The sequence below is a fragment of the Pseudophryne corroboree genome, chromosome 8 (assembly GCF_028390025.1).
Source record: "Pseudophryne corroboree isolate aPseCor3 chromosome 8, aPseCor3.hap2, whole genome shotgun sequence".
NCBI classification, from domain to species: Eukaryota; Metazoa; Chordata; class Amphibia; order Anura; family Myobatrachidae; genus Pseudophryne; species Pseudophryne corroboree.
Window position 1 is genome coordinate 62,818,086 of NC_086451.1, and position 20,656 is coordinate 62,838,741.

Below are 20,656 nucleotides of genomic sequence, written 5' to 3' on the forward strand. Positions count from 1 at the left end.
CAGTAGCAGATATTTCTCACTGCAAAGACGCTCCCTTAGGTTTTTATGAGGACCGCTGAACTGTCGGGTTTACCAAGCCCCGGGATACTTTGGCCCCCGGACAGTAACGCCATTCAGCGTATGGGCTACTGTTCCAGAGATGCTATCGGAGAGTGATTTTCAGGAGCCTGCGTCCCGACAAGAGTTCTTGGCTAAATTCACATGAAAATTTTAATTTTCACATTGCGAATATAGGTGAAAATCCATTTAAGATAAGACCCTTAATATCTTGTGAAGCCCCCCCCACTATCTTATAATTATCTTGTCTGGTGGTATGGGAGAGATTCTAAATCAGTGTTGGCTCTTTCATTATATTCAGTCTGACAATCTGGACCTTCACGTGAGCAGTGATTGTGAATGGTGAAGATTTGCTAGCGCCAGCCATTGTTGCAAATTCATGGTGCATTTACCAAAGGGCATGATCATTAATACAGATTGTGACCATTCTAGAAATCCAGGGTGAACTATATTGTCATTGTGTAAAAAAAGGTCTATTCATGAACCACATGTCCGCCACCGTCTCTTCCTTAGGTAAATCACCTCCGCTGCCTGCATGAGTTTGCAGAAGACCAGGCTACATACTTTGCTCAATGCTACCAGTACATGGTGGATCTGCAGAAACAGCTGGGCAGGTATGTGCGATGGAAATCTACAGATCCAACTTTCTTATAGTAAAGAACTGTAATTGTCAGTAAGTGAGCATGGGTATGGTTTATTGGGTTGTCCCCATATGGTCAACAGGGTTATTAGGTCTACTTGTGAAAGGTAGACATAAAAAGCCAACGGGTACAAAATGTCACCCCAATTAGTGTACCGCTTCCCTCGTCACTTTGGGCAAGGTTTAGTATTCCCAGTCGTATGCCACGTGGATGGAGGATGAAAAAGTTGAAACCTGTCAACTTTTTCTGCTGTCCACCCTTTACATGTCAACCTTTTTATCCTGTCGACCTATCATCTGGATACCGTTGGCACTATTTCCTGCTTTTTATTTGTATTGGCTAAGATAGAAACATGATGCACTCCAGTGCATTACTTAAACTTATTTATGGCAAGTTAGACCGTTCTACTAATAGTCTAACTTATTGGTAGAACTTTGTTAAAGGCAAGGAGATATCACAGCAAAAACTCTCATTCTGCTTCGTAAAATAGCTTACTTGTAGTAAGGTGTCACTTTATCAGTTCGGTAGTATGGAAATCTGCATGGAGTTGAAAGCATCACCTGAATTCTTAATCTAGAGATACTTTTTTATTTTTTTTAACCCCTCACCATAATTTTAGCCTTACACTATCATGGTTGGGTGGTGTACACTGAGCCCAAAAGGATCCTGGTGTTCAGCCTCACCTGCATACCCTCAGTGATTTCGCACTACTGTACCCACTACAGTGGCAGAGCCATCTTGGGCCAAGGCACACTGCATCTTGACATGGGACCTTGGAAGCAGAGTAGGGATTGTAACTTCTCTGTTACCACCAGGGTATTTACAGGAGCAGTGTTGCTCCCCCTGAGGCCTCCACCCTAATAGCATCTATCCAACTTTACCTCAGGGCCTGGCACGGTTGATCCAAGGCCTGCTCTTCCTTTGAGAGGTTTAGGAGTAGAGTCAGTTCTTATAGAGCACGAATGTCATCGTTTTATGGAAGTTTCCCCGTCTCAGGAGGTGTCCGACTCTGATATTTCCTTGCCTCTAAAAACACCATAATTAAGGGGTGCTCAACACGCGGCCCTCCAGCTGTTGCTGCACTACACATTTCAGCATTTGTATTCCTCAACGGCAAAACTGTTGCAAGGCATGCTAGGATATGTAGTTGTGCACTACTACCATAAGTCAACACTACTACCTTACAGGATAACAGAGATAGGGAAAAATGGAGGCTTAATTAGGTCAGTTTACATTGTGGCAGGTGTCCTCCCTTAGACACAGTTAACCTTCGGTGGAGCATGTCCTTAGGTCTGGGAGAAGGCATCATGGATATGGGTTTCATGGTGGTTAAACTTTGATGTACTCTCCTACTTGAGCCCCTGGTTTCTTTGTTTACCAGAAGAGTCCAATTTCTCAATGAATGTGCTGGAGCTCAGAACGGCTTTCAGTGTACAAGTCTGCATACACCAATACTGATGGGATGGGCCATCAATATCCGGCCTGACAATCCCACTGCTAAAGTTAGTATAAGGGGGGTGGGGGTAGTGTTTGACGCACCAAATGTGCTAGCAGAAACATGCATTGGGTGGAGCAAAACATTCCAGCCATCACATCCACCTGGGGGAAAACAGAGAAGAAGACTTCACCTCATTCAAGGTCTTCCAATAGCTGTATAAATAGAAACAATTGAAAAGACTGCGCTTCAAAACAATAGTGCAGCAACAAAAAGCCAAGGTGGTCACTTTTACCCCCCAAAAAGTTCAATGTCCGTTTAGATACTTGCTATTGGGGGTAATTCTGAGTTGATCGCAGCAGGAACTTTGTTAGCAGTTGGGCAATACCATGTGCACTGCAGGGGAGGCAGATATAACATGTGCAGAGAGAATTAGATTTGGGTGGGGTGTGCTCAATCTGCAATCTAAATTGCAGTGTAAAAATAATGCAGCCAGTATTTACCCTGCACAGAAACAAAATAACCCACCCAAATCTAACTTTCTGCACATGTTATATCTGCCCCACCTGCAGTGCACATGGTTTTGCCCAACTGCTAACAAAGTTCCTGCTGCGATCAACTCAGAATTAGGCCCATTGGGGGTCATTCCGAGTTGTTCGCTCGCAAGCTGCTTTTAGCAGCTTTGCACACGCTAAGCCGCCGCCTACTGGGAGTGAATCTTAGCTTATCAAAATTGCGAACGAAAGATTCGCAATATTGCGAAAAGACTTCTCTGTGCAGTTTCTGAGTAGCTCCAGACTTACTCTGTCAGTGCGATCAGTTCAGTGCTTGTCATTCCTGGTTTGACGTCACAAACACACCCAGCGTTCGCCCAGACACTCCTCCGTTTCTCCAGCCACTCCCGCGTTTTTCCCAGAAACGGTAGCGTTTTTTCGCACACACCCATAAAACGGCCAGTTTCCGCCCAGAAACACCCACTTCCTGTCAATCACACTCCGATCTCCAGAACGAAGAAAAAACCTCGTAATGCCGTGAGTAAAATACCTAACTGCATAGCAAATTTACTTGGCGCAGTCGCACTGCGGACATTGCGCATGCGCATTAGCGACTAATCGCTCCGTTGCGAAAAAAAATAACGAGCGAACAACTCGGAATGACTCCCATTATGCGCACCCCTGTTATACTTGGATAGTCCAAGCAAAGTTTATAGGTCCTCCGTAATAGTAATCAACGATATCGGTCTTAGCCTTCTTGCCCTTTTAACAGGTGTATTAATCCTCTTTCCTCTGGTAGGTTGACTTTGTACCTTAGTTAGTCCATACCACCAAATTTGGAAGAAAAGAGAAATGTATATAGTAAAGTACCGTTTTTTGTTTTTTTATTCACATTGTTTTTAACATTTCCATTAAAAAAATTCACCATTAGGTGATGGATCCATGTCCCAAACAATGTGAGGTGTCAAGAGTTCCCAGCCAGATCAGCATAAGGATGTTATCTCCCGGGATTCACAGCAATGATCCAGTTGGGGGGTTACTTCTCCTTATTCACCTCCCGTAGTGATAGTAGCTTCATCCAATCACTCACTGATGCGTTTCAGCTCCTTCACAGCCTTTTTCAAGGTGTATGGTGGACCAGGGTCTGATAGTGTTTATATTGTGATCTGATTTGGATGGAGCCATTAATTAGCTTCTTGATGGTCTAAACAGAGCCCAATGAATATTTCTCTAACGTCCTAGTGGATGCTGGGAACTCCGAAAGGACCATGGGGAATAGCGGGCTCCGAAGGAGGCTGGGCACTCTAGAAAGATTTATGACCACCTGGTGTGCACTGGCTCCTCCCACTATGACCCTCCTCCAAGCCTCAGTTAGATCTTGTGCCTGGCCGAGGTTGGATGCACACTAGGGGCTCTCCTGAGCCTCTAGAAAGAAAGTATAGAATTAGGTTTTTTATTTTCAGTGAGACCTGCTGGCAACAGGCTCACTGCAGCGAGGGACTAAGGGGAGAAGAAGCGAACTCGCCTGCTTGCAGCCGGATTGGGCTTCTTAGGCTACTGGACACCATTAGCTCCAGAGGTATCGACCGCAGGCCCAGTCCTTGGTGTTCGGTCCCGGAGCCGGGCCGCCGTCCCCCTTACAGAGCCAGAAGCAAGAAGAGGTCCAGAAAATCGGCGGCAGAAGACATCAGTCTTCACCAAGGTAGCGCACAGCACTGCAGCTGTGCGCCATTGCTCCTCATGCACACTTCACACTCTGGTCACTGAGGGTGCAGGGCGCTGGGGGGGGGCGCCCTGAGCAGCAATAAAAACACCTTGGCTGGCAAAACAATCACAATATATAGCCCCAGAGGCTATATATGTGATAAATACCCCTGCCAGAATCCATAAAAAAGCGGGAGAATAGGCAGCGGAAAAGGGGCGGAGCTATCTCCCTCAGACACACTGGCGCCATTTTCTCTTCACCGTGCAGCTGGAAGAAAGCTCCCCAGGCTCTCCCCTGTAGTTTTCAGGCTCAAAGGGTTAAAAAGAGAGGGGGGGCACTAAATTTAGGCGCAATATTGTATATACAAGCAGCTATTGGGGAAAATTCACTCAGTTATAGTGTTAATCCCCACATTATATAGCGCTCTGGTGTGTGCTGGCATACTCCCTCTCTGTCTCCCCAAAGGGCTTTGTGGGGTCCTGTCCTCAGTCAGAGCATTCCCTGTGTGTGTGCGGTGTGTCGGTACAGCTGTGTCGACATGTTTGAGGAGGAGGCTTATATAGTGACGGAGCAGATGCCGATAAATGTGATGTCGCCCCCTGTGGGGCCGACACCAGAGTGGATGGTTAGGTGAAAGGTATTAACCGACAGTGTCAACTCCTTACATAAAGGGTGGATGACGTAACAGCTGTGGGACAGCCGGCTTCTCAGCCCGCGCCTGCCCAGGCGTCTCAAAGGCCATCAGGGGCTCAAAAACGCCCGCTCATTCAGATGGCAGACACAGATGTCGACACGGAGTCTGACTCCAGTGTCGTCAAGGTTGAGACATATACACAATCCACTAGGAACATCCGTGACTTGATCCCGGCAATAAAAAATGTGTTACACATTTCTGACATTAACCTCTAAAAATGGGTTTTTATGTTTGGGGAGAAAAAGCAGGCAGTGTTTTGTTCCCCCATCAGATGAATGAATGAAGTGTGTGAGAAGCGTGGGTTCCCCCTGATAAGAAACTGGTAATTTCAAAAAAGTTACTGATGGCGTACCTTTTCCCGCCAGAGGATAAGTTACGCTGGGAGATATCCCCTAGGGTGGATAAGGCGCTCACACGGTTGTCAAAATAGGTGGCACTACCATTTTAGGAACGGCCACTTTGAAGGAACCTGTTGATAAAAAGCAGGAGGCTATCCTGAAGTCTGTTTTTACACACTCAGGTACTAGACTGAAACCTGCAGAGCGTGCTGCTGCAGCGTGGTCGGTGACCCTGTCAAACATACTAGTTTGCTAACATGAGAACATATTAAAGACGTCGTCTTATATATGAGGGATGCACAGAGGGATATTTTGCCAGCTGGCATCCAAAATGAATGTAATGTCCATTCTGTCAGGAGGGTATTAGAGACCTGTCACTGGACAGGTGATGCTGACTTTAAAAGGCGCATAGAGATTCTGCCTTATAAGGGTGAGGAATTATTTGGGGATGGTCTCTGGTACCTCGTATCCGCAGCAACAGCTGGGAAGAAATATATTTTTACCTCAGTTTTCCTCACAGACTAAGAAAGCACTGTATAATCAGGTACAGTCCTTTCGGCTTCAGAAAAGCAAGCGGGTCAAAGGCGCTTCCTTTCTGTACAGAGACAAGGGAAGAGGGAAAAAGCTGCACTAGTCAGCCTGTTCCCAGAATCATAATTCTTCTCTCGCTTCCTCTGAGTCCACAGCATGACGCGGGGGCTCCACAGGTGTAGCCAGGTACGGTGGGGGGGCCGTCTCAAAAATTTCAGCGATCAGTGGGCTCGCTCACAGGTGGATCCCTGTTTCATTCAAGTAGTATTTCAAGGGTACAAGCTGGAATTCGAGATGTCTTCCCCCCGCCGTTTCCTCAAATATGCCTTGCAGACAACTCCCTCAGGCAGGGAGGCTGTGCTAGAGGCAATTAATAAGCTGTATTCCCATCAGGTAATACTTAAGGTGCCCCTACTTCAACAAGGACGGGGTTACTATTCCACACGGTTTGGGGTACCGAAACCGCATGGTTCGGTGTGACCCTTTTTTATATTTAAAATCCTTGAACACATACATAAAAAAATTCAAGTTCAAGATGGAATCGCCCAGGGCGGTTATTGCAAGCCTGGACGAGGGGGATTACATGGTATCCCGGGACATCAAGGATGCTTACCTGCATGTCCCCATTTACTATCCTCGCCAGGAGTACCTCAGATTTGTGGTACAGGATTACCATTACCAAGTCCAGACTCTGCCGTTTGGACTGTACATGGCACCGAGGGTGTTACCAAGGTAATGGCCGGAATGATGATACTCCTTCGAAAAAGGGGAGTTTTTAATGATCCCGTACTTGGACAATCTCCTTATAAGGGCGAGGTCCAAGGAGCAGTTGCTAGTCGGGGTAGCACTATTTTGGAAAGTGCTACTACAGCACGGTTGGATTCTAAACAGTCCAAAGACACAGCTGTTTCCTACGACACGTCTACTGTTCCTGGGGATGGTTCTGGACACAGACCAGAAATAAGTGTTTCTCCCGGAGGAGAAAGCCATGGAGCTGTCATCTCTAGTCAGAGACCTCCTGAAGCCAAAACAGTTATCGGTGCATCATTGCACGCGAGTCCTGGGAAAAATGATAGCTTCCTACGAAGCAATCCCATTCGGCAGGTTCCATGCAAGAACTTTTCAGGGGGACCTGTTAGACAAGTGGTCCGGATCACATCTTCAGATGCATCGGCTGATAACCCTGTCTCCAAGGACCAGGGTATCTCTACTGTAGTGGCTGCAGAGTGCCCATCTTCAAGAGGGCCGCAGGTTCGACATACAGGACTAGGTCCTAGTGACCATGGATGCCAGCCTTTGAGGCTGGGGGGCAGTCACACAGGGAAGAAGCTTCCAGGGACTTTGGTCAAGTCAGGTGACTTCCCTACATAAATATTCTGGAACTGAGGGCCATTTACAATGCCCTGAGTCAGGCAAGGCCTCTGCTTCAAAAGGCCGGTCCTGATCCAATCAGACAACATCACGGCAGTCGCCCATGTAAACCAACAGGGCGGCACAAGAAGCAGGATGGCGATGGCAGAAGCCACAAGGATTCTCCGATGGGCGGAAAATCATGTGTTAGCACTGTCAGCAGTGTTCATTCTCGGAGTGGACAACTGGGAAGCAGATCTTCTCAGCAGACATGACTTCCACCCGAGAGAGTGGGGACTTCATCCAGAAGTCTTCCAAAGGATTGTACACCATTGGGAAAGGCCACAGGTGGACATGAAGGCGTCCCGCCTCAACAAAAAGCTATAAAAGATATTGCGCCAGGTCAAGGGACCTTCAGGCGATAGCTGTGGACGCTCTGGTAACACCGTGGGTGTACCAGTCGGTTTATGTGTTCCCCCCTCTGCCTCTCATACCAAAGGTACTGAGAATAATAAGAAGGCGAGGAGTAAGAACGATACTTGTGGTTCCGGATTGGCCAAGGAGAGCCTGGTACCCAGAACTTCAAAAAATTATATCAGAGGACCCATGGCCTCTGCCGCTCAGACAGGACCTGCTGCAGCAGGGGCCCTGTCTGTTCCAAGACTTACCGCGGCTACGTTTTGATGGCATAGCGGTTGAACGCCGGATCCTAAAGGAAAAGGGCATTCCGGAGGAAGTCATTCCTACGCTGATTCAAGCCAGGAAAGATGTAACTGCAAAACATTATCACCGCATATGGCGGAAATATGTTGCTTGGTGTGAGGCCACAAAAGGCCCCATCAGAGGAATTTCAACTAGGTCGATTTCTGCATTTCCTACAAGCAGGAGTGTCTATGGGCCTAAAATTAGGCTCCATTAAGATACAGATCTCGGCTCTGTCGATTTTCTTCCAGAAAGAATTAACTTCAGTACCTGAAGTTCAGACATTCTAAAAGGAGTGCTGCATATTCAGCCCCCGGTTGTGCCTCCAGTGGCACCTTGGGATCTCAACGTGGTGTTGAGTTTCTTAAAATCACATTGGTTTGAACCACTAAAAACCGTGGATCTAAAATATCTCACGCGGAAAGTGGTCATGTTATTGACCTTGGCTTCGGCCAGGCGTGTATCAGAATTGGCGGATTTGTCATATAAAAGTCCTTATCTGATTTTCCATATGGAGAGGGCAGAATTGAGGACTCGTCCCCAGTTTCTCCCTAAGGTGGTATCAGTTTTTCACTTGAACCAACCTATTGTGGTGCCTGCGGCTACTAGGGACTTGGAGGATTCCAAGTTACTGGACGTAGTCAGGGCCTTGAAAAATTATGTTTCCAGGACGGCTAGAGTCAAGAAAATTGACTCGCTATTTATCCTGTATGCACCCAACAGGCTGGGTGCTCCTGCTTCTAAGCAGACTATCGCTCGCTGGATCTGTGACACAATTCAGCAGGCACATTCTGCGGCTGGACTGCCGCATCCTAAATCAGTGAAAGCCCATTCCACAGGGAAGGTGGGCTCATCTTGGGCGGCTGCCCGAGAGGTCTCGGCTTTACAACTTTGCCGAGCTGTTACTTGGTCAGGGGCAAACACGTTTGCAAAATTCTACAAATTTGATACCCTGGCTGAGGAGGACCTTGAGTTCTTCTCATTCGGTGCTGCAGAGTCATCCGCACTCTCCCGCCTGTTTGGGAGCTTTGGTATAATCCCCATGGTCCTTTCGGAGTTCCCAGCATCCACTAGGACGTTAGAGAAAATAAGATTTTACTCACCGGTAAATCTATTTCTCGTAGTCCGTAGTGGATGCTGGGCGCCCATCCCAAGTGCGGATTGTCTGCAATACTTGTAAATAGTTATTGTTAACTAAAGGGTTATTGTTGAGCCATCTGTTGAGAGGCTCAGTTGTTTTCATACTGTCAAACTGGATATAGTATCACGAGTTGTACGGTGTGATTGGTGTGGCTGGTATGAGTCTTACCCGGGATTCAAAATCCTTCCTTATTATGTCAGCTCGTCCGGGCACAGTGTCCTAACTGAGGCTTGGAGGAGGGTCATAGTGGGAGGAGCCAGTGCACACCAGGTGGTCATAAATCTTTCTAGAGTGCCCAGCCTCCTTCGGAGCCCGCTATTCCCCATGGTCCTTTCGGAGTTCCCAGCATCCACTACGGACTACGAGAAATAGATTTACCGGTGAGTAAAATCTTATTTTAACCCTCTCCTATGAAGCACTCCAACACGGTTTTATAATATATGCAGCAAATAATTTAAACATCTAACTTTAAACACATTAATTCGCGTAAAATTCCCTGTGTGTTCCACGGGTGTGGAACGCACGCTGTATCCTGTGCTACCGCTTTCCGTAAGTGTGGTATACTTCCAGTATATGGAACACATGCGTAGGCTGCATTCCACCGCCGCACATCCGGTCCGTTGGAACGCATTGCGTTCCTTCAACAGACCAAGCTTCCGGCTATTTGGAGCGCAATGCGCATCCTTAAACGTGGAGGTTTAACTTTGTAACACTCCTTAGGCTTTATTGCACGATCAACACATCCGTAACACATTAAAACAGATATGTCAAATAGTGCATAGCAATTACATAATAAATTAACAATTAAAGTGGAGCTCTTTCATTTTGCTCTGTATATAGAACATACTCACACAATTTAAATTATATAAATATCTTAAATTATAATAAAAACTTTGAGACAAATTTAAATAAAGGAACATACCACTGCTCATAATTACAGCCCAACTATAAAAACCATTTCAATTAAAATTCTGCATTCAGCCCTTTTGGATCCAATGTGCCCATTTCATAAATCCATTTCATTTCAGCCTGGGCTAGGGATTCTTCAATAACCAGTTATTCTTATGGGTTTCTGAGAAATGACTAGAAACACAATGGGTTGATAACCCCTTTTCTATATTTCGCACATGTTCGACCCACCTAACTTTCAATGGCCGTAAGGTCCTTTCAATATATTGCAAGCCACATTTACACTGTAATAAATATATACAATTTCTAGTATTACAGGTTATAAAATCCCCCATAGTATATATTTTCCCCATGACTTTAGACTTAAAATTTTCCATTTTACGGAGTTGAGTCGTATGGGTTCTGCACATTTTGCACAGCCTGCATCTGTGGAAACCTTTGGTCTTTATTCTATCCTGATTTTTTGGGTGGAATTGCGCTTTACTAATTTCTGTTTTAAATTAGGAGCTCTGCGGTAGACGAATTTAGGTTTCGGAGGGATAGTCGTTTTTAAAATGGGATCTCTTAAAAGAAGATGCCAGTGTTTTTTTACTATCTTTTCCATTCCCTTATATTGGCTATTGAAGGACGTAATAAATGGTAGAACAATTTCTTCAGACATTTCTCTATCTTTTGGTTTTAATGTCATCTCTACTCACTTTAAGGTCTTTAATGCATTGGTCCATAGGGTCTTCTTCATAGCCTTTTTCTAAGAATTAGTTTTTTTAATTCTCCTGCTTGCTTTCTAAACATTTCTACCCCAGTACAATTACATCTCATCCTTCTTAGCTGGCCCATTGGGACATTCTTCATCCAATTGGGATTATGATTACTCCCTATGGGTATATATGAGTTGCTGTCTGTGGGTTTAAAGAACGATTTATTTTGTATATAGACTGTCAGATCAAGAAAATTTGTTTTGCTAATATTAAAAACTAAATTAATATTAAAATCATTTTTATTCAGATTACAAAATGTCTCTAGATTGTCTTCTTCTCCTTCCCATATAAAAATGATCTCATCTATAAACCGATACCACAATCTAATATTATTTAAAAATGTATTATTCCAAACAAAGAGGTCTTCCCATAAACTCATAAAAAGGTTAGCATGAGATGGGGCGAATCGAGTGCCCATGGCGGTTCCTCTTACTTGTTGGTAAAATTTACCTTTATACCAAAATAAGTTGTTCTTTAAAAATAAGATTTCTCCTTCATCCACTAGGGGCCACTGGAGCGTAGTTACAATGGGGAAATAGTAGGCAGTAATTGGGAGCTGGCACTTTAAAATTCTCACACTGTGGCTAGCTCCTCCCCTACTATCTCCCCTCCAAGCCAGTCTTAGTTAGTGCCCGATGTGAGCTGGTTCACTTGGGTTTAGCTGAAGAATTTTTTCTTTTTTCTTTATTATTTTATTTTTCTTTCACACACGCACAGACTGGCAGCTCTGCCACTGCCAGTCTGCACCGCGGGAGCTGCCGGCGGGGTCCCATCGCAGCTGCGTGCGGCTCGGGATGGGCCCCGGCTGAGGGAGACGCTGAGCTCTCCTGAGTTGGCGGACACCGCTGCGTGCGGCGCGTGTCGCGGCCACTCCATCCAGCAGAAGATTCCGGCAGCAGGGCAGCGGTGAGTATCAAATGTGGCCGGACACCGCTGCGTGCGGCGCGTATCGGGGCCACTCCATCACAGAGGATTCCGGCCGGACACCGCTGCGTGCGGCGCGTGTCGGGGCCGCGGGGTCGAACAGAGTACGCCTAAAGTGGTGAGTACAAACATCCCCCCCTCCAGACTGATGTATGCTTTTACAGATTCAGTTTTCAACATATGTATCTCCAGTCATAGAAGGCTGGAGTGCATCAAAGGCGCTTACTAATTTGAACTTGGCGCCATTATATGGGGGGGCGGAGCTTCAGCCCGCTCTGTAGCCTGGCTCAGCGCTCTTCACTACCCGGCTGCAGCAGAAGGCAGCCGGGGGATACAGAACAGTGAAATGTAAGTTACAAGGCTGGTTGCCTTTTATAATTGCCGCCTTTATCTTATGTCAGTGTTGTGTAATGGACTGTCCGCTCCCCGGCCGCAACATACAAGCGGACGGGGAGATACAGGGCGCTTCCCGCTTACTGTAGAGCAGGTTTGAATTTGGCGCCGAAGCGGTGGGGGCGGAGCTAACTCCCGCTCTGTTCGGCGGGTTAAGCGCTCTCCGTCCCCCGGCCGCTACAGGACCGCCGCTTCACTGTCATACCGCTCCCCGGCCGCTGCAAGCTCCCTTCCCTCTCCGGGCTGTTCAGGGAGGATAAAGGTAGGATGTGGGGGTGAAGGCTATTCCCGCTTTGCTCAGCGGGCTCCTGGCGGCGGATCGCAGCGTTCACTGCCTCTAGGCACAAATCCTGTTTCAGGGGGGTTTTTAGTGTTTCTGTGCAGGGAGTTGCTGACATATTGGTAATATCTGACTTTGTCAGCCATTCCTCTCGGCAGGAGAGTCCTCTGCCAGACATTTCATACATGGAGCCTGCTCTATTACAGGAGCTGGGGCTCATCTCATTACTGATTAAAAATCTACTGTGCTTTACCCTACAAATACTATTAGGTTCAAATAGACAGTATTTACACAGGCACAGTATTTATCTACCCTAGTGGGTTCACATACACGGTTGGATTCACTGTGGGTGTGTTTGTGTGTGTGTGTGTGTGTGTGTGTGTGTGTGTGTGTGTGTGTGTGTGTGTATATATATATATATATATATATATATATATATATATGTATATGTGTGGAGGTATGTATATAGATATATGCATACAATACCGTATATGGGGCAGTGCGGATGGTGTGGTGGTTGGCGTTGCTGCCTCGCGGCATTGGGGGTCTTGGGTTTGGTTCCCACCGTGGCCCTAGCTGTGTGTAGTTTGTACAGATGTGTCCACATACATCCTTAGGATAAAACAAACCATTTCCGCAATGTTTTCTAATAACAAAATACCTCCTTACCACATAACATTTTCCCCCATCTTTTCTCGCAGTCTGGTCACCATTTTGAAAAGCCAGCGGAACCTCCGAGAAACATCTGGTGCACCTAAATTAGCGGTACACTACATACAGGGCGGGGTGTTGCTTTCCCTTTATTATTCCTTGGTGTCACTAGTTACTAATGCTATTTGTAATTTGAGAAATGTGTGTAAGGCATCAGACAAATAGCGCTGCTGCTCAGTATGCTAGTAGCGGGTATCTGAACAGGGGTTTGAATCCAAACAAAACTTTAAGGAGAGCTCCTATAGCCTAGGGCTAAGACTCCTGTCCCACAGCGCAGCGTTACTGGTTCAGGTCTCCGCTGCTCCAGAAAGTTTATTTGAATCGTGTCGGTCACTACACATTATAGTGCAGACCTTACATAGGGCTGTGTTTATTTAACCCACCTTTTCTCCTTTCGTTGGTCTCACCTGGGATAGTCAAAGAATTCCCTCTTAGGTGTGAAGTATGCGGTGGAGCCATCTGCTTAGCCCTCCACGCACCTGCAGAACACTCCTGTTTGAACAGCTCAGATTATGCAGGTAATGTCACTATTAACCAGAGACCTTGTACGTCATTTCACCTCTCCAGGTTTCTAAAGGAACCTTGCTAACTAACCTTCCAGGTTACAATACTGATGATGTCTGTTTTCTGTGGAGTCTGAACCAGTGTCTCAGAATATCCAGGTGCATTATACAGCAGTTGGTCTGGTACTGCAGGTAAAGGAGGCGGACACGTCAAGTCCATCGGGGTTCGACGCCAATGACGAAATGACAGCGACTGGTCCAGTCTCGGATGAGCTGGGCAGGCTCCGGTAGGCGGCCGGCAGGCACACGAATACACAATTTCTCTGACGTCCTAGTGGATGCTGGGGACTCCGTCAGGACCATGGGGATTAGCGGCTCCGCAGGAGACAGGGCACAAAAATAAAGCTTTAGGATCAGGTGGTGTGCACTGGCTCCTCCCCCTATGACCCTCCTCCAAGCCTCAGTTAGGTTTTTGTGCCCGTCCGAGCAGGGTGCAATCTAGGTGGCTCTCCTAAAGAGCTGCTTGGAAAAAGTTTTTAGGTTTTTTATTTTACAGTGAGTCCTGCTGGCAACAGGCTCACTGCAACGAGGGACTTAGGGGAGAAGAAGTGAACTCACCTGCGTGCAGGATGGATTGGCTTCTTAGGCTACTGGACACCATTAGCTCCAGAGGGATCGAACACAGGCCCAGCCATGGAGTCCGGTCCCGGAGCCGCGCCGCCGACCCCCTTGCAGATGCCGAAAAGTGAAGAGGTCCAGAAACCGGCGGCAGAAGACTTTTCAGTCTTCATGAGGTAGCGCACAGCACTGCAGCTGTGCGCCATTGTTGTCACACACTTCACACCAACGGTCACGGAGGGTGCAGGGCGCTGCAGGGGGCGCCCTGGGCAGCAATGAGAATACCTTGTTCTGGCTAAAAAATACATCACATATAGCCCCTGGGGCTATATGGATGTATTTAACCCCTGCCAGGTCTCACAAACTCCGGAGAAGAGCCCGCCGAAATAGGGGGCGGGGCCTATCTCCTCAGCACACAGCGCCATTTTCCTGCTCAGCTCCGCTGCGAGGAAGGCTCCCAGGACTCTCCCCTGCACTGCACTACAGAAACAGGGTAAAACAGAGAGGGGGGGGGGGGCACTTTTTTGGCGTTTTTTGATATATATTAAGCCGCTATAAGGGAGACAACACTTCTATAGGGTTGTTCCTATATATTTATAGCGCTTGGGTGTGTGCTGGCAAACTCTCCCTCTGTCTCCCCAAAGGGCTAGTGGGGTCCTGTCTTCGATAAGAGCATTCCCTGTGTGTCTGCTGTGTGTCGGTACGTGTGTGTCGACATGTATGAGGACGATGTTGGTGTGGAGGCGGAGCAATTGCCGGTAATGGTGATGTCACCCCCTAGGGAGTCGACACCGGAATGGATGGCTTTGTTTATGGAATTACGTGATAATGTCGGCACATTACAAAAATCAGTTGACGACATGAGACGGCCGGCAAACCAGTTAGTACCTGTACAGGCGTCTCAGACACCGTCAGGGGCTGTAAAACGCCCTTTACCTCAGTCGGTCGACACAGACCCAGACACGGACACCGAATCTAGTGTCGACGGTGAAGAAACAAACGTATTTTCCAGTAGGGCCACACGTTATATGATCACGGCAATGAAGGAGGCTTTGCATATCTCTGATACTGCATGTACCACAAAAAGGGGTATTATGTGGGGTCTGAAAAAACTACCTGTAGTTTTTCCTGAATCAGACGAATTGAATGAAGTGTGTGATGAAGCGTGGGTTAACCCCGATAGAAAACTGCTAATTTCAAAGAAGTTATTGGCATTATATCCTTTCCCGCCAGAGGTTAGGGCGCGCTGGGAAACACCCCCTAGGGTGGATAAGGCGCTCACACGCTTATCAAAACAAGTGGCGTTACCGTCTCCTGAAACGGCAGCCCTCAAGGATCCAGCGGATAGGAGGCTGGAAACTACCCTGAAAAGTATATACACTCATACTGGTGTTATACTGCGACCAGCCATCGCCTCTGCATGGATGTGCAGTGCTGGGGTGGTTTGGTTGGATTCCCTGACTGAAAATATTGATACCCTAGATAGGGACAGTATTTTATTGACTTTAGAGCAATTAAAGGATGCTTTTCTTTATATGCGAGATGCTCAGAGGGATATTTGCACTCTGGCATCGAGAGTAAGTGCGATGTCCATATCTGCCAGAAGAAGTTTATGGACGCGACAATGGTCAGGTGATGCGGATTCCAAACGGCATATGGAAGTATTGCCGTATAAGGGGGAGGAATTATTTGGGGTCGGTCTATCGGATTTGGTGGCCACGGCAACAGCCGGGAAATCCACCTTTTTACCTCAGGTCCCCTCCCAACAGAAAAAGACACCGTCTTTTCAGCCGCAGTCCTTTCGTTCCTATAGGAATAAGCGGGCGAAAGGACAGTCATATTTGCCCCGAGGCAAAGGAAAGGGTAAGAGAGTGCACCAAGCAGCTTCTTCCCAGGAGCAGAAGCCCCCCCGGCTTCTGCAAAGCCCTCAGCATGACGTTGGGGCTTTACAAGCGGACTCAGGGGCGGTGGGGGGTCGACTCAAGAATTTCAGCGCACAGTGGGCTCACTCACAGGTGGACCCCTGGATCCTGCAGATAGTATCTCAGGGTTACAGGTTGGAATTCGAGAAGTCTCCCCCTCGCCGGTTCCTAAAGTCTGCTTTGCCAACGTCTCCCTCAGACAGGGCGACGGTATTGGAAGCCATTCACAAGCTGTATTCTCAGCAGGTGATAGTCAAGGTACCCCTCCTACAACAGGGAAAGGGGTATTATTCCACACTATTTGTGGTACCGAAGCCGGACGGCTCGGTAAGACCTATTCTAAATCTGAAATCTTTGAACCTGTACATACAAAAATTCAAGTTCAAGATGGAGTCACTCAGAGCAGTGATAGCGAATCTGGAAGAAGGGGACTTTATGGTGTCCCTGGACATCAAGGATGCTTACCTGCATGTCCCAATTTGCCCTTCACATCAAGGGTACCTCAGGTTCGTGGTGCAAAACTGTCATTATCAGTTTCAGACGCTGCCGTTTGGATTGTCCACGGCACCTCGGGTCTTTACCAAGGTAATGGCCGAAATGATGTTTCTTCTGCGAAGAAAAGGCGTATTAATTATCCCTTACTTGGACGATCTCCTGATAAGGGCAAGGTCCAGGGAACAGCTGGGGGACGTAGTAGCACTAACCCAAGTAGTGCTGCAACAGCACGGGTGGATTCTGAATTTTCCAAAATCTCAATTGACCCCGACGACACGTCTGCTGTTCCTGGGAATGATTCTGGACACGGTTCAGAAAAAGGTGTTTCTTCCGGAGGAGAAAGCCAGGGAGTTATCCGAACTTGTCAGGAACCTCCTAAAACCAGGGAAAGTGTCTGTGCATCAATGCACAAGAGTCCTGGGAAAGATGGTGGCTTCTTACGAAGCGATTCCATTCGGCAGATTCCACGCAAGAACTTTTCAGTGGGATCTGCTGGACAAATGGTCCGGATCGCATCTGCAGATGCATCAGCGGATAACCTTATCGCCACGGACAAGGGTGTCTCTTCTGTGGTGGTTGCAGAGTGCTCATCTGTTAGAGGGCCGCAGATTCGGCATACAGGACTGGGTCCTGGTGACCACGGATGCCAGTCTGAGAGGCTGGGGAGCGGTCACACAGGGAAGAAACTTCCAGGGAGTATGGTCAAGCCTGGAGATGTCTCTTCACATAAATATACTGGAGCTAAGAGCGATTTACAATGCTCTAAGCCTGGCAAAACCCCTGCTTCAGGGTCAGCCGGTGTTGATCCAGTCGGACAACATCACGGCAGTCGCCCACGTAAACAGACAGGGCGGCACAAGAAGCAGGAGAGCAATGGCAGAAGCTGCAAGGATTCTTCGCTGGGCGGAAGATCATGTGATAGCACTGTCAGCAGTGTTCATTCCGGGAGTGGACAACTGGGAAGCAGACTTCCTCAGCAGACACGATCTACACCCGGGAGAGTGGGGACTTCATCCAGAAGTTTTCCACATGATTGTGAACCGTTGGGAAAAACCAAAGGTGGACATGATGGCGTCTCGCCTCAACAAAAAACTGGACAGGTATTGCGCCAGGTCAAGAGACCCTCAGGCAATAGCTGTGGACGCTCTGGTAACACCGTGGGTGTTCCAGTCAGTGTATGTGTTTCCTCCTCTGCCTCTCATACCAAAAGTACTGAGAATTATACGGCAAAGGGGAGTAAGAACGATACTCGTGGCTCCGGATTGGCCAAGAAGAACTTGGTACCCGGAACTTCAGGAGATGCTCACGGAAGATCCGTGGCCTCTACCTCTAAGACGGGACCTGCTTCAGCAGGGACCGTGTCTATTCCAAGACTTACCGCGGCTGCGTTTGACGGCATGGCGGTTGAACGCCGAATTCTAAAGGAAAAAGGCATTCCGGAAGAGGTCATTCCTACACTGGTAAAAGCCAGGAAGGAGGTGACTGCACAACATTATCACCGCATTTGGAGAAAATATGTTGCGTGGTGTGAGGCCAGGAAGGCCCCCACGGAGGAATTTCAATTGGGTCGATTCCTACATTTCCTGCAAACAGGATTGTCTATGGGCCTCAAATTGGGGTCCATTAAGGTTCAAATTTCGGCCCTGTCGATTTTCTTCCAGAAAGAATTGGCTTCAGTTCCTGAAGTCCAGACTTTTGTAAAAGGAGTACTACATATACAGCCCCCGGTTGTGCCCCCAGTGGCTCCGTGGGACCTTAATGTAGTTTTGGATTTTCTCAAATCCCATTGGTTTGAGCCACTCAAATCGGTGGATTTGAAATATCTTACATGGAAAGTAACCATGCTACTGGCCCTGGCTTCAGCCAGGAGAGTGTCAGAATTGGCGGCTTTATCGTATAAAAGCCCATATCTGATTTTCCATTCGGACAGGGCAGAACTGCGGACGCGTCCTCATTTTCTGCCTAAGGTGGTGTCAGCGTTTCACCTGAACCAGCCTATTGTGGTGCCTGCGGCTACTAGCGATTTGGAGGATTCCAAGTTGCTGGACGTGGTCAGGGCATTGAAAATATATATTTCAAGGACGGCTGGAGTCAGAAAATCTGACTCGCTGTTTATACTGTATGCACCCAACAAGCTGGGTGCTCCTGCTTCTAAGCAGACGATTGCTCGTTGGATTTGTAGCACAATTCAACTTGCACATTCTGTGGCAGGCCTGCCACAGCCTAAATCTGTCAAGGCCCATTCCACAAGGAAGGTGGGCTCATCCTGGGCGGCTGCCCGAGGGGTCTCGGCATTACAACTCTGCCGAGCAGCTACGTGGTCGGGGAGAACACGTTTGTAAAGTTCTACAAATTTGATACCCTGGCTAAAGAGGACCTGGAGTTCTCTCATTCGGTGCTGCAGAGTCATCCGCACTCTCCCGCCCGTTTGGGAGCTTTGGTATAATCCCCATGGTCCTGACGGAGTCCCCAGCATCCACTAGGACGTCAGAGAAAATAAGATTTTACTTACCGATAAATCTATTTCTCATAGTCCGTAGTGGATGCTGGGCGCCCATCCCAAGTGCAGATTGTCTGCAATACTTGTACATAGTTATTGTTACAAAAAAATCGGGTTGTTATTGTTGTGAGTCGTCTGTTCAGAGGCTCCTACGTTTGTCATACTGTTAACTGGGTTCAGATCACAAGTTGTACGGTGTGATTGGTGTGGCTGGTTTGAGTCTTACCAGGGATTCAAAATCCTTCCTTATTGTGTACGCTCGTCCGGGCACAGTATCCTAACTGAGGCTTGGAGGAGGGTCATAGGGGGAGGAGCCAGTGCACACCACCTGATCCTAAAGCTTTATTTTTGTGCCCTGTCTCCTGCGGAGCCGCTAATCCCCATGGTCCTGACGGAGTCCCCAGCATCCACTACGGACTATGAGAAATAGATTTATCGGTAAGTAAAATCTTATTATCAGGTATCAAACAATGTTTGTTTTTCCTATCCTTTCCCCGCAGACGGCAGGAGATGGTATCAGAACCTCTCTAGGGTATACCCCTCGATGTATCGCCGGTCCAACAAGCTGCTGTTTTCCTGAGGCAGCCTTGCTCAGGGATCCAAAGACATATACGGCAGCGCGGTTCTACCTTGTCCAGAGCAGGTAGGTTGTGGAACAATTGTCATCTAGGTTACGGGATAAGTCGCATCAGGATAAACTGATACTTTGGTACAGGTCCGAATCAGGATTCTGCTTTATGATCTTTGGAGGTCTCCACGTCTGCAGACTCGGACCCTGCATTTTCGCTTGGGCTGTCTTAACCCGACGACCTCTGGGTCTGCGACAGTGACTGGTGAACATGTAATCCTACGGGGCAGATGGTTCAGGGGAAGGATCTTTCTGCAGGATTTCTTGAACCAAGACAGACCTTTACCGGTCTTTCCTTTAGATTTTTCCGTGCCCCTTCAAACTTTCGACTCCACACGGGCGATATCTCAGTCGCCAGGGGGATCTCAGGGTAAAAGGCTGAAGCAGAGGTTCAGCATCCTCGGTCCAGTCTGATTTTAGGTCATCCTATAAACCCACTACAGGTCAGACTTTCCTACCACCTGGAGGGTCCCAGGGTAGGCGCAGGTCGGTGGTCCTGCGGGAAGAACTGAGAAGGCTTGGGCGGTTACAAAGTAGATTTTGGAGTACAACCATCTCAGGAGTCCCTCGGCAGGGGTCGGCCGATTTACGATGACAAGAGAGTCATACTGCAGGCGGCGCTCCATATGCTTCTAACCGCAAAGGGGTGTTGATCCCTGTTTTTCACATAGCATTTGAATCGGGACAGTTCTCAGGCCTTTGTTTTCTTCTCACGTTCCGAAGCCAGTTGGCTCGGCCAGGCCTATTCTGGCCTTAGAATCCTTTCAGTCTGTGATTGCTAGTTTGAACAAGAAAGGGAGTTTTACGTGTCCCTTGTCTTCAGAGATGCCTGTTTACTCATTTCCGCTGGACGGGCTTTTCTCAGATTCGCATTACAGGATTCTCATTTTCACTGTCAGTCCTTTCCTTTCGGTCTCTCTTCCGCTC

At 47.8% G+C, this 20,656-nt stretch overlaps 1 protein-coding gene across 8 annotated transcripts in view; it reads left to right on the forward strand.

The window, feature by feature from the left end:
* The window catches only part of SH3GLB2 (SH3 domain containing GRB2 like, endophilin B2), a 130,856-nt gene that overhangs the window by 98,944 nt on the left and 11,256 nt on the right, over positions 1–20,656 (forward strand). For all 8 annotated transcript variants that reach the window (XM_063936493.1, XM_063936495.1, XM_063936492.1 and 5 more), the window contains one exon: positions 571–671. In XM_063936493.1, the coding sequence (XP_063792563.1) occupies positions 571–671 (101 nt within the window). The remainder of the gene's footprint in view (positions 1–570; positions 672–20,656) is intronic.